Below are 17,911 nucleotides of genomic sequence, written 5' to 3'. Positions count from 1 at the left end.
TCATTCCTGATGAATATTTGACTAGTGTGTTACCAGAGAACTAAATTATGGAGTTGCCACAACCCGTCTATGCAAATCTGATCCAATTCTATAGATCCTTAATATTAAAAGTATTTTTCCCATGTTTAATTTACTATATTTTACCCTATCCATAAGGAGCACACAGAATAGATTTCTCTCCAACTCTTTGCAGCAGACTTTTTTATATTTGAAGACTGTTCTGGTCCTTCATTCCTGGACAATACCATGCTCTCATGTTCAAAGTGCCCTCTTTTTTCCTATCTTTGCTTCTACGTAGTTTTTCTTTCCTAGAATTCTGATAATTTTCATGGCTCTCCTGCAGCCTTTCAGCTTCCAGCACCAAACATAGTGTCCCAGTTGCCCTAATAGTAAATGATGTATTAGGGTTACTTCATGGATTTGCAGATTATACACCTTATATAATACTGTTTGTCCCTTTCAGCAAAAATACACTATTATTAATTCCATTATAAGCTTTATACTTAGTTCTACATCGGCATTTCTTATCCTGTATTTTGGAAACTGATGAGTCCCCCACAAATCCAGTATTTTGCATTTGACCCCATTTAATTAGTTGTTTGGTTTTTGTTTTGTTTTTTTTTACTTCTTTTTCCCAACAGACTATTTATTTATTTTATCAAGACCATCTTTGGAGTTAATTTTGATTTAATTCCAGAATTATGGAATGGTTAAGGTTGGAAGGGACCTTAAAGATCATCAGGTTCCAACCTCCCTGCTATGAGCAGGGACACCTCCCACTAGACCAGGCTGCACAAAGCCTCATCCAACCTGGCCTTAAACACCTCCAGGAAGGGGGCATCCACAACCTCCCTAAGCAACCTATTCCAGCACCTTGCTATCCTCATGATGAAGAATTTATTCCTAACTTATTCTAACCTAACTTATTTTAATTCCCCCTCAGCTCCACTGAAATGTCTCTGTTCTGTTTTCTAGACTGTTAAAGAAAACACAACTTCATACAGACTCATTTCTCTGCTATGGATTTTAATTGTCAGCCACTTTTAGCAAAAACCATTAAATAAATTGTCTTTCAGTGTCACCTGTTAATAGACTTACTCTTCCACCGACTGGTTCACTAAACCTGTTTTTCCTATTGTTAATGCTCTGATAGAATGACTTCACAAGCAATGGTTGCTAGGACTAACATCTCATTGGCCTTTCAGGTGTTGCTCCTGTGTGCTGTTGAAAATCCATCCTAAGTACTCTGATACAGTTTCTACTTCCTGTATAATTTCCTCTCATGTTGGGATTAAAGGGACCCAACCAAGTGGATCACTTACCCGGCTTCCTAACCATCTTTTGCATCTGCAAAGTTTGCAGTTGCACCTTTAATACCATTTCTTTCATGTAACTTTTTTTTTAGTTTTAATTCCCTTTTTTTTTCCTTGGATCAGCCTTCCAGGAAATATTACCTAACGACCCTCTGGATAACTGAAATCTGTCCTCCTGAAATTCAGTTTGCTTTTGCTGTAGCGTTGCCTCTTTCCATTTCCAAGGAAATGTGAATTCTGTCAATTCCCCATCACTGGCACCCAAGTTCCTCTTTGACCAGCTCCACTACATTCTCTGTTGGTTTGAAGCCAGCACTCCGTGACAAACCAAAAGAAGGCCCACGGGGGTCTGACTCTGTCAGCACCTAGCAAACTGTTAAACCATTGTAATAGGGGTAATAAAAAAGTAAATTTTGTGTAATTGTTCAGGATTTGGTCACAACCAATCAGAGGACAATTTATCCCAGGCACACAACACTATGAGACAGCTTTTACCTGCTTGAAATATGCATATTAAAAATAACAGCTTTAAATCTTACCTTACCACTTAGCCACAAACAAAATGCAAAATATATAAAGGGTGTGAATAGCATATATCTAGCCAAATACATGTGCTGCTACAAAAAACACAGCTCCAGCAATGTTAAGAGTCCCCTCTGGTCCATATCTTGGGTCTCTCTTCTGTTCTGCTAATGATTCATTCTATGACTGGAGAGACAACTTGGAAAAGCAACCACTGATATTTTATTTCAACCCAACTTATTGTCTCCAGACGAGAGGACAGTGAAGTGATATTTTTTATTTACCTGCTAAAAATGTCTATAACTTACTTCTTTCTCCACCTTCCACTATAGCCATGAGTTCAGTGACAAGGAACAGATGCTCACTTACTGCCCCATTTCAGTTGATTCTTTGAATAGCTAACTCTTGCTTTATATGAACTCTCTTAACGGACACATACCACTGTGACTGTATTGTTCTTTTCCCCAGGTAGTCTTTTTTACAGTGTGAGAAATACAAGGTTGTTGCTTTCTTTACTGATTAGAAGCCTTTTGTACAAGATTTACACAAGGATTTGAGTGTGTATTATACTATATTTGTATAAGGCCAGAAGAAAGAAGAGAACCCTTGTACTGCATTCTGATGGTTTTCCAGAGAAGCAGTTTGATGTCCTCACTCGTGTTAGTGAGTGGACTAAATAGTTGCAACAGGGGTACAAACTCTGCTTTGTTCAAACTTATTCCCCATGAAGAAAAGTCAGTAACAAAAAGATAAAAAGCCTAATCTTGGCACACGTGTCAGGGCCGCAGATGAAGACACACAGGTGTGACTGTGTACGTGGAAAGCAAGTGGTGGCACTTGTGAAAAATCTTGCCTTCCAGTAGCTACACTTCTCTCTTTCTTTAGGTAGACTTTCAAGACTTACCAATAACTTTAAGTTCATTCTCTGATACTTTCTTCAGAGAAAAAGAAACCAACAGATAAGATCCAAAAATGTTCAACAAATAAGGTTTTAACAACCACCTTTTTGTCTTGAGGTTTCTCATTCCAGTCAGGCACAGTGACTTCTTGTTGTTGTTTTTCAAACCTGTTAATTAAATATTGTCAGTATTTGTTCTGTAAGATATGGTTTTGTATCACTGCTATGCTGCTGGAAGCACTGGATGTGAAGACCTTCATAGGGAGTGGTATGTTTGGGATTCAGTTTCCGTCTTTGGGACCTTGCCTAAAATATGCAAAGACACATTAGCTCTGTGTTTCTACAGTTTTCTAAACTTCAGTCACTAGACTTCTTAAAGTGCTGCCAACTTCTCCCTTAAAAGTCCCGTGACTCCTTGTACATACTGAAATAATCATGTTGGGTAAAAATGTTTCTAATCAGTCATGCACAGAGAGTTTTCCTTCTCCTTCCAGTTAAGAACCTGTTTCTTCTCTCAGGTGTTTTAACTCCATTGGCTCCAGTCCAGCTAGCACCAGCTTACAAAGCAGTAAGGGGGAATTGCATATGCTCACACGTTGCTGGGCCTGATGCTTTTTGTACTCGTGGCTCTTTTACCCCCTTCTCGGTATGAAAAGGAACATTTATTTGGTGTTTCTTACAGAAACAATGCCCATAATTAGGTACCTCCAGTGCTGGCTGAGATACAAAGGAATAATTGTTGATTATTTCCGTGCACTTGAGGACCACGTAGTACTGCGGGCTGGCAAGCAGTGAGGTATTAGGCTGTCACTGCCATGCTCTTTTTTTTTTTTTTTTTTTTAAATAATTTTCTTCTTAAGTCAGGGCTTGGCTTGGATCCCTGGCTGCTCTGCCCAAGCCCCAAGGGCCCCCACAGGCAGCCCTGGCTGTCCCTGCCTGCCCCTGGACTCCCCCCACCTGTCCATGGCACAGGACCTCATGCCTGCTGCCAGCCCCTGGCCCAGCCGTGCTGCAGAAGGGCTAGTCTCCAGCTCCCCACAGCCCTGCCCATGTGCCTGAGGCCACCAAAGGTAGCCCACCACTGTTACAAGGTTCCTCTTGACCACACAGAAGATATAAGCAAGGCTGAGAGGAGGAGGCCTGCCCCAGCCTTCCCTTGTGAAACGGTGAGCACAGGTAGGCTCCCTCCCTTCTGCTGGGCTGGAGAGCAGCTTTTTCAGGGGTCCAGAAGTACAAGTCCACTCAAAGCTCTGCCAACATCCCCACTTCCTCATGCCCATACTGTTCCTGTACCAAGCACAGGAGGGTTTAAGATTCATGTGCCTGGTCATGGTGCCCTCCAGTCTTGAGTAAAACCAATCCAGACGCAAACCTTTAGGATGGAAACAAATGGTGGCACAAAGCTCAGCCTGGACCCTGCTCTTCCATCAGATTTGTAACATCATTTCACTGTAGTGTTGGGGATACATGTGAGAGAGGAACATGACACTGGCACTGCCTTTGTCTTTGAAACACCATGCTGTGCAGAGTGCTGTAGAAATCACATCCTGACAGCACCAACAGGAACTGGGACTCTCCTTTCAAAGGATGCTTCACTGCCAAGAAGTTAGCAAATCTGGCCAGTCTCAACCAACCCTTCAAAAGTAAGCAGGCAAGCATTTGTGAGGAGTAAAAAGTGGCTTCAAGCACTTTGCGGGCTGGGCACAGGCCACGAATGCTGAACACAAAGGGCTCCAGCTGGGAGCCAGTACATTTTTCCCCCCTTTTGTAATGTTGAGTCGCAGCACTGATGTCTCAACTCTTCATCACTCTGCCTTTGCCACTAAGAAGGTCCTACTGGGAAGGAATATGACAGCCTGTGGGGAAGGGTCTGAAATTTGTTAGATGCGTAAGAACCACCTAAGAGGCAAGGGATGCCAAAGCACTGCTTATTTCTAGGCCCTGGCTTCAAGGCTCACTGTCCAGAACCATTCCCTGAGTCCTTCTGTTTCTGCTCCACTTGCCAGTTACCATGTCAGGACACTGAGGTTGTGTGGGTCACTCCAAATATTCAAACCAACAGTTAGAAAAACAATTATGAGACTTGGCTTCCATTCATCCTCTTGTCTCTGCCGCTCTTTATTTCTTCATGAGATCTAATGCTACTCTCTGTCACTGATTATTCTCACTCCAATATCTGCACCTTTTTTCATATTGTTACAGCTCTCCCCTGACGTGCTGCTTCCTTCCTCCTGCACATCCCTTTCCACAGCTCTCTAGATATGTGAAGTCAACGAATACTATAATTTTCTACCATTATTTAAAAATAGCAAAGTAGGAAAAGAAAAAGAAACTCTTCCCATAGTACCTTCTTCTTGCTTACCACATTCCCTTCACTTGCCTGTCTGTATAAACTAAAAGCTCCTCAGGAGGGAAAGTGCACTCAGATGCACTATCCATTCTCCACTGGCTCCCCTTCTGCAGCCTCCAACTCAGACGCTTTGAACAATCCCTAGATGCCACCATGGACTTCACTGCTGGTGACAGGATCCAAATTACTTGGTAGCTGAAGGTAAGCAGAGTGCATGTATTCTGGCCATGGTTCTTGTTTAGTCATTGGACACTGCTTTGGTGGAATTCATGGCAGCATGATGCAGAAGTTGCTTAAACTATTAGATGTGGGTCATTCAGAAGAGCCTCAGAAAAAGACAAATAGCCTGTTTTTCCCTTTGTTGCATCAAGTGATGCAGAGAAAGAGTGCTTCACTTGTTCCAACCACAATTTTTAACTCCTGTACAGAACAGGATACAGTGGTATTATGTCAGCTTTTACCACAGTTCTACCATGGGTGGCACTATTAATGAAATTATACTAGGGACACATTTGTTCCACAGTGAATAACACCAGTGTTTTAAATCAGTAATTTCTACTTCTGAAGTTAAAAAGGTTACTTTTTTCCTACAAGCACTTAAAATGAATTCACATGAGATTCTCAAAAATGGCACAGCTACCTTTCCAAATCCCAATCAGCAATGTGGCCACATCCCTTTGTGAACAATGAGATCATCAGGATTGCAACGTATGTGGTATTCAAGTGTAACAAAATTTCCATGTGTGATGTTCTTCCTTGTTTTCTCTTTCCCTTGATATTTAAGATGGTATCTTTTGTAACCTAAATACACTTTGGTCCTTTCCTCCTATTATTCCTTTCTTCCTTGATCTTAACAACATTTATTTTCTCTTTAATTTTCTCTCTCTGCTTCCTCCTTGCTTATTTTCCATTATTTCCTTGTTTAACCAGTTTGACTTCAATCAGCTGTGCCCTCCATACTTCTTTCCTTTTGATACATGCTTTTATCTGTCACCATTAACCAAATTTCTTTGCATCTCTCTCATCTCTTTCTCCCAGTTCTTGGCGTGGCAGATTTAAAGTTAGCACCACTCATGCCTCCTCAGAGCTTGTCAGTCCATTTACTTGCTGGGCACAAAAATTTATTGACCACTTGTACTCACACAAGTGTCACCTCTTACAGGGAATGTGCAAATGTGTGTCAATCTGCTGTCTCCTCTTCACGAGGGCCTTGCCAATTTTCAAGGGCAGAGCTACGTCCAAATAGATGCATGAAAAAGTGATTATAGTGTGGACAGCAATGGTACAGGTGGCAGCAAGAAGACATCAGCGCAGACTAGTGCTTAAGAGTCAGTATTAATCCTGGGGTCTCTCGGGGCTCCTGGTCCAGTTTTCAGCTGCAGTCTGTCAGAAATTGCTGTCGACACCAGAGCAGCTTAGGTAAAATCTAGTGCCTGTGCCACAATTGAGCCTTCAGTCTCTTCTGTAAATGTACCTTGGAAGACTTTGGTGACAGAAAGGTCTTTGTGCACTAAACCTGGAATGTGCCCCAGTGCATGCTAGGGGCAGACCTAGCAGGATTATGGTAGCTGGCTAATGGTGTCTCCAGCTACCACTGCCAGACTTATAAACGGAATAGGAATTTAAACAAACTAAAAGGCTTTTCTTTTTTTTTTTTTTTCTTTTTTTTTTTTTTTTTTTCATTCAGTTAGCTGGAACCTGAACTGGACTATATCCTGTCTGGCTTCATCTGCCTGTTTCTAGTATTCGTATTGATGAAAAATACAAGTGTGAACCTTGCTAAAGTGTTCTTATGTTCTTAGCACTGCCTGGTTGAGACACTCCCCTTGCAGAAGGGACATTGATTGCAGTATTTTTTTTCGAATTACTGGGGAGTGCACATGCAGATTTGGAAGGAAAGCTATTGCTCTAAAATGGGGAAGAGCCCAAGGTGCTTGTCACCTAAGGGTACAATCATAGGACAATCAAGGTGGTTATTCAACTGATGTACTTGATGAATCAGGTGAGTTATGAAAGGCGTGAACTGCACCACCTTGGGTGCAGTGCTTTTGGGAATAACAGTCAAGGAATTAAAAGAAACTTCTTCATTGAAAGGGTAATTTAACACTGCCCAGGGAGGTGGTGAAATCACCATCCCTGGAGCGGTTTAAAAGATATATAGACGAGGTGCTTAGGAACATGGTTTAAGTACTGGACTTGGTAAAGTTAAGTTAATGGCTGGTAGAGTTAGGTTATGGTTGGACTCGATGACCTTAATGGTCTTTTCCAACCAGAAGGATTCTGTGGTTCTGGGAAGATGCTACATCTGAAAAAGAGTTTTTGTGGCATATTGGACGACTGGGGTAGGAAAAATTCCGCTTGAAGAAAGGGACCAGAAAATCCTCTTAGCTGCACATGGAGGATTCAGTGATGGGGGCTCTTCTTCTAGCCCAGCTTCAGGGCTTGCATTGTCAGCCCTACTCAGCACTTTCTTGAGCAGAACACAGGAAGAAGGCAAGCTGTACTTCGGAGTACGTGCAATGGACTGCCAGAGAAAGCCAGAATTGACAAGCTTGTCTGGACACCTCAAGGACATTTTTTAATGTCGTAACTCATGTGCTGCTTTATACAGCTCTGATCTAGCAGGAGAGGGAATGATCTACTTAAATAAGTAAATCAAGAAAACTTGTTCCTAACTCTCTCTAATCTCAAATCCTGAGGTTTTTAAATAAAAGTAAGTTTTGTGCTTTATTTCTGGTGTTTATTTATTTCCTGAAACTCTTGTAATTCTTTGTCCTTTTACATCTCCAGTGCCATTTTAAAACAGAGAGGGTGGCGTTCATGTTAACTGTCGCATCACTCCTCCTTTGAATCCGAGAGGGTACACCCATAAAGCGATCACGAGTGGAACCGAATCAGTTTGCAGAAGTAGTAGCCAATCATAGAATCATAGAATCCTAGGGGTTGGAAGGGACCTCGAAAGATCATCTAGTCCAACCCCCCTGCCAGAGCAGGGTCACCCAGAGCACATCACACAGGAAGGCGTCCAGGCGGGTTTTGAATGTCTCCAGTGAAGGAGACTCCACAACCTCTCTGGGCAGCCTGTTCCAGTGCCAATGTCACCAGCTTTATAAAACTGCATGTGCCTGGGAAAAAGCTTCAGAAAGAAGATGCAGGAAAGGTACAGCTGGCACGACATCTTGCAGCTGAGTAACCATGAAGTAAGATCGTGTTTCCATTCTATCGCAGACGACCAGGCTGTAACAAAGGGATTTAAAGTGAGAGCACTTCCAGTTGAAAGTCAGCATGCTCGCTGACACAGCTTTATATATACATATATAATTGGCTTTCAAAGACACAGCGTCAATTTCTTTTCCATAATAATGCCAAAATCGCAGCAAGCCGGCTGCCTGCCTGCGTGGAGATCCCACTCCCCAGGCACCCGGTGAGGAGGCAGCCTCCAGAGATTAACAGGAAAGGGGCGCCTGCTTGGTGCCTGGTGAGGGAAAGAAACAAGTGCTACAAACCCCTTTTCCAGGAGGAGCTGCTCCTGAAGGCGATCACCGCCAGCAGCGGGAAGGCCCCGCGGGCTGCCACCCGCCCCTCCCGGCCGCAGGGGGCGCTGTGCGCAGGGGGCGCCGCCGCGCCCTCCTTCCCGACACGCGGCCAGGAAGTGCAGCGCCTCCGCTCCGCCGCCGCGCAGACCACGCCCCCCCTACCGGCTCTTAACCAATCACCGTGCCGCTCTTCGCTCGCCACGCGTCTCCGGTCCCTTTAAGGAAGTGCCGGGGCTCCTGATTGGCTGCGGGGCCGAGCTGGGCGGGGCGGGGGGTGTGTGTGTGGCGCGGGCTGCCCCGGGGTGTGCGCCTGCGCGGGGCGGGGGCGGGGGCCGGGGCTGCACCTGCGGCCGCCGCGGGGCGGGGCGGGAGTGCGGGGCGGGAATGCGGCAGCGGCCGGGGCAGCGGCGGTAGCCCCGGGCTGGCAGCCAGCCCCGAGCTGGCAGCTCCCGCATGTGTGAGCCGCGCTCGGAGCGGCAGGCGTCCTCCCCTCTGTGCCCGCCCCTCAGCCCGGCCCCCGGCGGCGGCGGCGGCTCCGCCTCCCCTTCCCTCCCATCCCATCCCCTCCCCTCCCCTTCCCTCCGCGGGTGATTCCGCACCTGGGCCGCGCCCGCCGCCGGGAGGATGGCACAGCCGGCGGTAGAGGCGTGTCCCGGTGCTGCGGCGGCGGGAGACGACGGCGACGAGATGAACGGCAGGAAGGTGGCTCTCATCACCGGCATCACCGGGCAGGTGAGGGGCGGGGAGCGGGGGAGGGGGGGGGTGGGTTCCCCTCCTTCCTGGGCTTTTCCCCGCCGCGGGGAGCGGGGCTGGAGGCGGGAGGGCTGGTGCCGTGAGGTGCCGGTGACCCAGGCCGGGATGGGGGCGGAGGGCTGCGGGCTGCCGGGCGCCTTGGCGGGCAGCTGGGACTCGCCCGCTCCCTCCCCGGCCTGCGGGGCTGCGTTCCCAGCGGCTCGTCCCGGGGCGGCTGCCTCCTGTGCCTGCTGACACCCCCGGGGCAGCGGGGACGGGTCCCCCCCCCCGGGGCAGCGGGCTTCGCTGGCATCACCCCCGTGGCGGGAGGGCCTGGGGGGCCCCAGGGGGTTTTCGCTAGCGGGGGGTGCCTCACTTTTCTGCTTCATCGTCGGACTGTCTCGTGGTACGGGAGTGCCTGAGAAATCGGTGCGACCTGTGCTGAGAGGAGGTGTGGAGCGGGCGTCAATGAGACGGGAGACCCCACACCTGTAAAAAAAAACAGGAGTGCAGGGCGCCAGGGCGGGTGCTGTTTATTCTGATGGTTTGAAGCGGTAAAGGCAGCGGTGCAGGCGAACCAGGGCAGGTGTGAGGCATCCTGCAGCTGGGTTTGATCTCGACAGGTTCCTCACTCAAAGGTTTCGTTGTCACCTGTCCCTTTGACGTGCTGGGCAGCCACGCATCTACAGTCAGCAGCTTCTTTGTACCCAGACCTGAATGGATGGCAAAGTCATCTCCCCAGGCTGCCTGTTTTGTGTTCATGTTTGTTCATTGCAGTCCCCAGGTTTCTTTGGCTGTATTACTCATAGGGATAATGATGCTCCCAGAGTCCTGGTTCTTTGAGCAGAAGGTGAAGGAGAAGTGGCAGGGAAAGAAAAATCACAGTTTCCGCTGGAGCAACTGCTGCATGGGAAAAAAAGATGTGCCAGTGGTGAGTTTTAACCTGGTGGGACCTGCAGGATGTCTGTCTTGATGTATGCAGTTTGCAGCTTTTGCTGCTACACTCCCAGCAGGTAGCTTGGGTATGTTGTTGGATGGTTTGTCCGTGAAGAGGTCTGCATTGTTGTGTCTTGGCTGGCAAGTGAGTGCTAAGTGAAAGTTATCATGGACATAGTCATATTTGAGGAGCACCTTAGTTTGTAGTGTAGATGTTTTGCCTACTGCCTGGAAGAAAAAGCAACAAACTAAAACCAACTGTGCATTGTTTATCTTTTGGAAGTGCTGAATGACTGCTGTTCAGACTGTGTATCTCCTGTGGTTGGTATAACCTGTGAAGTAGGTAATGTTGCATAGTAAGTATTAATGCTCAAATTTCCAGTGGAACAGCTTTTTTTTTTTTTTCTTTATGGTTTGCATTTGATCAGTGCCAGCTTCCTACATGGAAGAAATTCTTCACTTTCAACTGTGATTTGTCGTGCTATGCTTGCTGATCCAGTTCTGAGGTGCTGGAGTGGATTCTTTCAAAGGCCCTGAGCACTGTGGAAAAGCACATGTCGAAAGAAACACGTTTCTCTTTTACTCTGAGACAATGTTAATGCTTTTTTGAGTAGGAGAGCCACCTGACCCTTTGTGAGGGAGTAAATCCGGACACAATATAGTATCATAGCAGCTTTCACCTGTTAATCCAAGAGAACCTGGACTATGCTTTGTATATTGACCTGCTGTTCATATTTTACCTCATTATGTCTGTTCTTGTGTGTTCTTTCCACGCATTAGCAGCTGTCTGCCAATTGCAGGCTGAGGAAATCCCTCCAAGCAGCTGTTTGACAAGGAGGTATACCTATGTCAGAAAAGAGGAAAAACTAATAATCTGTGTACACTAACATTTGTGCTTGATGTTTATTTTTAGCAAGAGCACAGTCAGAGCTTTCCCAAGGACTACTTTGGTGCTGTGTGAGCAGTCTTCCGGTTTGTTGACAGAAGTTTGTTTCTCTTCATCAAAGATAGTAAGTTAGAGGCCTGTAGCTACAACACTGATTCTTTCAGTACTGTGTTCTCTGTTGGTTTTTTCTCTATTTTCAAAGCAGCTCTTCCATCTTAACCTTTGCCAGACATGTTATTTAGTCCTGGAACATGTGGAGGACCAAAGCTAGTCAAGGGCTGGGATACCTCAAAGTTACCCAGTGAGGCTGGGTGCCTTAGTGAGAAGACTGTACCAACTCGTGTCTCAGGATGGAAATTTTGTGCTGGGGGTCCTGGGCTCTTTTGGAGTCCTCTAGTCCTCGATCATTTTGAGATCTGCTGCTAGGAAGCTTCATTCCTCTTTTCTTGGATGAACTTTAAAGAAATCCACTGTAGTACTTGTTCCTTGTCCCTTTTTCACTCCCTTTCTTTATTTTTACATAATAACTTTCATTTCATTTGGGGAGGCCTCACCCAGAAACGGGAAACCTGGTGTCCGTTTCTTGTCTGAGAATAGACAGGTTTCTGTCTTAATTACCATGCATAAAATGTACAAATATGCTGAAGTAGAAACTGGAGCTCAGGCTTTGCCTTTCACACGTAGTTACATTAAGTACTGGGCTAAAGAGAGTTGGTCTGTTTCACATTCTTCCTTGCAATTGGTGCTCTTTCAAGGTGTGAGGTAAAGGCTTGGTTCTCTTCAGATTGAGGAAGGCACATGGTAAACTCCCCTTATTTAAACTAGGGCCTTTCTCCTATGGTAATTTTCTGTTAGAAGTGAGTTGACACAGTGGCTTTATATAAGGAACCTGCTTTTGTTTGCATGTGGCCAGTGTACTCTTGGCATATTTGCTGAACTAAGGCCCTGTAGTGCCTCGTTCCTGGAACCAAGGACGGGTGGAAATTGAGCTGACTGGGCCACAACAATTTGAAGCAAATGTAGGGTTGTGCTATTGTCTTTAGAGCACCCCTGAGCTGAACAACATGGTGCTTGAACTATAACATCCCTTCCTGAGTTGAGATGATGCCACAGCAAGTGCACTTAGTTGTAATGTTGAACTCAGACAACTCATTTTATTTTTCAGAACTTTTGCATAGCCAAGAACATCTTGATTGTCCATCTTTTCCACTGACAAAAGATGGAATTTCATTTCTGCTATGATGGAGAAAAAGTTGAGCTCAGGTAGGGGTGTATGTTGACAATGGGACAGTTGACCAATGGTGCAGCTTTTGACTGAAATATACCACGGAGGTATGGCACAGCTGTAGCTTCTGAATGATGGGTTTCTAATGACATTCAGAAGACTTCCCAGGACACTAGAAGAGGTCTGTCTGCACAGGTTCTTCTGTACAGTGAGTGACTGTAGGCATGTGCCAGCTTACTGCACCAGTTAACAAAACCAGTTTGCATGGCTTGCTTCTCATCTAGACACAGTGTTAAAAGAACAGGTGTCTGCAAGGGTGAAAGTGTTACTGATAGGAAGATGATCTTGTGCCCTTTGGCCAAATAACTGAAAGGGTTTGCAATATGCATGGTGAAGCCACAAAGGAAAACAAATTCCTTAATTATATGGTGAGGCCTCAAATGCCATTCTGGCTGCAAGGGCTGGACCTTAGTCTGTATGAAATCAAAGCAGATAAATGTACTTCCACAAATTCTACATTTACCTGAGGGATTAGAATGAAATGGGCATCATTCTACCACTTGCATTACTGATAAGCACATAGCCAGTGGTGTTGTATACTTTTGCAGTACTGAGATTTCCCTTATCTCCCTTCACACACCACAGCAGTGGGACAAACCACACTTCACAATATAACTTTGAGAGCAAGCAGTTGCTGTGGTTGGATGGGTAAAACGTTTCTGAGGTGTCACGTAGGTGTTGGTCTGCTACAAGGCTACTTGTGAGTAGTGCATAGCTCTTTTTTTTCTTTATTTAGGGAAAATTATTTCAGATTAAACAGGCCTGTGACTCTCATTGGAAGGGTGTTTTCACAATGCAAAATAGATGTACTTGACTTTTCAAACTTTGATGCCTTTGATACCTTGAAGAATTGCTCTGTCAAAATGTGAGTTTTAGATCAAATGCCAGTATAACTAACAATTTTAGATTATGCAGGTATGTCTTTTCTTTTATTTGGGGGAGCTACTAAAGCAGTACTTTGACAATGCTGTTTACTAGGCACTGTGACTAAATGTCTTTTAAAGTTGTGGTTAAATATCTGTCTGGAAAGTCTTACCACAGTGCTATCAGTCTAATTGTCTTTCTGTACACTTGTAAGAATATTTAGAGATTGTAAGAGTATTTATGCTTGTAAGAGTATTTAGATATTTTACCTATTGGAGAAATACCAAAAAGTACTCTGGCTGAGTCCAACTACAAGGTTGTAAGTTAATGTTTCTACCTTTTCCCCTCAGTCACTGAATTATGAGCAGTGAATAATGTCTGTCTTGTGATTGGTGCTGTCCTGCTTTACTTGGAGAGACAGTAAGGTAAGAATTTGTAGACCAACATAATTCAACAGGCATTTAGAAAACTCAGTTCTGAATGAAGCAATGCACTAGAACTTGTGTGTTAATATATGGCCAGAGGCTATTGTAAATTATAGATGAAAGCAGTCATGTTTCTGCCTTGTGAGAACTCTTTGAGCAGCAGTATCAGCATCAGCTTCTGCTCCCTTGCCTGCAGTTCTGTCAAATTCAACTGCCATTTGGCAAAACTTAAGGTAGCAGCCTCAGAAGTTTCAGCCAAATTCTAAGATAGTGTAAATAAGCTAGTGAATAGGCATGCAGAAATGCAAAACCATTCTCTTTAATTGGTTGGTGTAGGTAGGAAATGGGTTCTGTCTCTGTTATTCTGGTATCAACAAGTTCAATCAGTTGCTTACAGCCTTTGCTGTTCCTGTATCACACCAAACCCCTATACATGTGTTCTGCAAGTTTTATGCAGGTGTTGCAGTTTGTAATTTGAGAGAGACTTAACTGTATCAAGAAGAGGGGAAAGAATACTGAGACAGCAAGATTTGCTGTTGTGAATTGATTTTTAGTTGTGTTTTTTTTTTAAATCTGGCTGTTGAGAATGAAAACAACCAGGAACGGCTGTAGGGCAAACTATCTGTAATAAGGGAACATGACTCATTGCTTAGTATATATATATAAAAAAAAGGTAATGAGTAGCTCTCTTGGAGTGTAGCTATAAAATACTTTGATTCTCTGTGGCTAAAAATAACTTTGTTTCTTGAAGAAGAGTTGTAAAGGTAAAGCTGTAGAAGTTAAACAACTTTTCTAAAAAGCTTTTCTTTTCGTATTGTGACCAAGTGGTGAGGTGGGAATTTTTGTTGCTGGGGAGTGTGTGTATACCTGGAAGGCAGATGTAGAGAATCATTGTAGCCTCTTATACCAAAGAGGGCATTGGTTTGCCAAGTGAAGGATAAAATCCAAGTGATTGCTTTTCTGCATAGAAATAGGAGGATAGTTTATGCTGAAACTGGCTAAAGCTAAATATTAGAATTGCTGCCTTTTCATTAAAACAAATATTGTCTTGGTTTCTGGCTGAAGCTGAATGTTAGTATTGCAGCCTTTTGATTTAAACAAGTATTGGCTTGGTTGAAACCAGATAATCTATTTCAATTGCTGTCTCAGTAGCCAAGGGTTGTCCTGTATGAGAACCTCAGATGTGTTGAACGTCCTTACCTTAGTCTGAGGATGCAGAGATATAGGAACACTATTTTGGGCACAAACTGAAATACAGGCAACTTCATATAAACTTGAGAGGGTGTGTGGTGTTTGAGATTTTGTTGAGTGATTTTGTTTTAAATTATGAGGGTGGTCAAGCACTGAAACAGATTGCTCAGAGAAGTTGTGCGGAGTCTGTCCCTGGAGGTATTTGAAACCAAAATGGACATTGGCCCTGAACAACCTGCTCTAGTTGACCCTGGCTTGAGCAGGGATCTTGGACGGAGTAATCCACAGAGGTCCTTTCCAGCATAAATTTATATGACTCTGCCTGTTCTCCACAGTATCAGAGGTTGAACACCTGCAGTTTGTGACAGGATGGCATAAGTGGCTGGTTGAGAACTCTGCAGCAAAGGATAGTGGCTGTGGCATGAAACCCAAGCTTGCCTAAAATACAGTTCTAGGTTTTTCAGTTTACAGTATATAAATCAGAAGCGTTGCTATTGAGCTTCATCCAAAACTCTTGAGAAAAAGATACTTTATTGAAAAGTAGTACAACAAATATTGAAATGGGAGACTAGATTATTATCTGAAAACAGATCCTGTTTTTAGAGAGATGCTTGAATTTTGATTGGCTTGGCTCCCTCATTGCAGGGAGAAGGGTTACCAGATAAGTCTAATTCAGCTAGCCTCTTACCAAAAGAATCTATAAGTATCTGGTTCAGTGCTTTACTCTTTCATCCTTGTTTCATACTCTACCAACAGTATGTACAGACTGTCACGGCTTTTGTCTTCTCCAAGAACTGGGAGTCCTGGACACTGGCTGCTCTCTGTGCCTGCCCAGAGGAGCTCAGCTGCATTCCTTTCAGTTCAGTGGTGGTGTGAACTAGAAGATAGTAAAAGTATGGTTAATACAGGATTAGTTCATGTGTATCTCAATGTATTAACTTCCTTTTTTTCTTTCCATCTTTGCACAGTTTGCTCAGTGTTTGTGACTGCCAGTGAAGTCTGTTCTCTAGTTGCTTACTGGAGAGGGAAGTTCTGATAGCCTGGCACAGCTAGCAGTTATTAAGGACAAGTGCAGGCAATCTGATTCCTTGTATTTGAAGGTGATATGTACAGGATTTGGATTGAAAAACAATGTGAACAGCGAGTGAATTACAAGGTACTGTATACTCTGATGTGTACCTGCTATGAAAGTAGATAAAATACTGAAAATGTTCCAGGAAAAATAAAATTACGAAGTTGATGTTAACAGTGCTAAGATAATGAAACAGGTAAAAGCATGGTATCCAGTTTGGGTTTGGGAAGCTGACTTCCTCTAAGCAACATTTCTCATGTAAGTTTGTGATGCTGTGCAAAACCACAGGGGCTATTGCCACTGCTGCCCAAGTGACAGGGAGAGCAGAATATCCTGTTGCCAGCAGCATGCTACTTGCTTAGTCTTGGGTTTTTTCAGTTTGTGGGTTTTCCAATTTCATGAAGATTGGTGACTGTCAGTGTAGACAGAACCTGTATTTCTCTGCTTCCTAAGTTTATGAAGAGTTGAAGCATCCTGTACTCTATATACCCACAGCCAATCCAAAATGAAGAAAGAGCTCCTGTGAAACCTTTTGCCTGTGACTTCATCCTCTCCCACTAAGTTTTGGTCTTTTTTTTTTTTTCTCCTCTGATTGTCTCTTTCAGATCCTTTTGGCTGTTGTGTTTTCTGCACAAGGGAGTCAGTTTCTTAGAAAATAGATAGCTATGCAGAAGGACAAGGAAAATGGAGTACTTAAACCTGCTGATGGCCTTTGTGAAGAACACATCAAAGGTTACCACTCTGGTTCCTGTAATCCAAGGAAGCTAAATAAAAAGTTTTTCAGTGCAGCTGTGATACTGGTATTCATCCTAGTGGTATTTCCTGTTGCCCACGCCTTATTTCTCTGAAGAGTGACTTTCATTTAGTCTGGGGGAAAGGAAGTACTTTCTCTGTTTTGACAACTTCTAGCAACATTGACCCAGCTTCTTCAAACTTTTGGGTCTGGAATAGAGTCCTGATTAAGTATCTATTCTTACAAACTTGTCAGCTCTGCTTCTTTTCCTACACTGTTGTAGCACACGTCAGGGTTATTTTGGAAAACTTAGTTTGTTGAAGTACTAGCAAGTCCGCAGTGTGGTAGATGTCTAATTTCCTGTCTCACAACTGTGTGATCTGCATTGCTTGAAATCTCTTCTTTTCTAGCTTTTTTAGCCAAATGAGCAAAATAATATATTTTTTTTCTTGACATATTTGTCACCTCCTGTGTCTCTCAGATGAATTCACTGGTTGCTTTTTCAGGATGTCAGTTAAGGGATTCCTCTGGGTCATATCTATATGAACCGGGGGATGCAGTTAAGTCCAAAACTTTCAGTTAAGCAAAACTATCAGAGGTGAGATGTAAGAGTAGAATTCTCTACAGTTTCCACTAACAATTACTGTTAATTCCCTATAGTTCATTCCTTTTCCAGAGTGTGCTCAGATTTCACAATCTAAATCCATAATGAAGCTTTTGTAAAGCCTGCCAAGCAAGTTGATTTAAACTAGTTTATCTGTTGTCGCCTGTACTTTTATGTGTCATTAAGCAACTGAACTTCCTCATATGCCATGTAAATAAATGTTGCAACAATTTTTTTCTTTCATTTGTTCATCAATACACTCAAAGTAGTATACCTAAGGCAGGCTTCCTTCTTCAGGAATATTTCTTGTTAAAGTCACTTTTAAGTAGGAAACATGAATTTTGCTTTGTAACTCAAAAATGTCCTATGATGGTAAGCAAGCTATCTTGAAGGACATGTCCATTGACTTTATGATGTGGTTGCTGTTAGTTCATTGGTAAGTACCATTTTAGAGCATTTGATACTATGCCCTGAGACATATCTATTGCATTGAATAATGGGACAGCTTGCGTTGTGTTGTCAAATTGGTAAGTTAGAAGTTGACAGTGTCACAACACATTTTAG

The 17,911-nt window shown here is 43.9% G+C and overlaps 1 protein-coding gene and 1 long non-coding RNA gene across 3 annotated transcripts in view; both read left to right on the top strand.

The window, feature by feature from the left end:
- Positions 1-9,119: 9,119 nt before the first annotated feature.
- The window catches only part of GMDS (GDP-mannose 4,6-dehydratase), a 421,835-nt gene continuing 413,043 nt past the window's right edge, over positions 9,120-17,911 (top strand). The window contains exon 1 of one of the 2 annotated variants that reach the window (XM_051611499.1): positions 9,120-9,351. In XM_051611499.1, coding sequence (XP_051467459.1) covers positions 9,244-9,351 — 108 coding nt within the window. In that variant the 5' untranslated portion in view covers positions 9,120-9,243. The remainder of the gene's footprint in view (positions 9,352-17,911) is intronic. The other variant, XM_051611498.1, reaches the window with a different exon arrangement.
- LOC127381323 (uncharacterized) lies at positions 13,587-16,779 on the top strand. The gene is made up of 3 exons (XR_007888687.1): positions 13,587-13,747; positions 15,907-16,094; positions 16,616-16,779. It is a non-coding gene; the product is annotated as an uncharacterized LOC127381323 (long non-coding RNA).

This window comes from Apus apus, chromosome 2 (assembly GCF_020740795.1).
Source record: "Apus apus isolate bApuApu2 chromosome 2, bApuApu2.pri.cur, whole genome shotgun sequence".
Classification (NCBI taxonomy): Eukaryota; Metazoa; Chordata; class Aves; order Apodiformes; family Apodidae; genus Apus; species Apus apus.
Note: the sequence above shows the minus strand (reverse complement) of the source record. Positions and strands in the feature narration are given on the sequence as shown.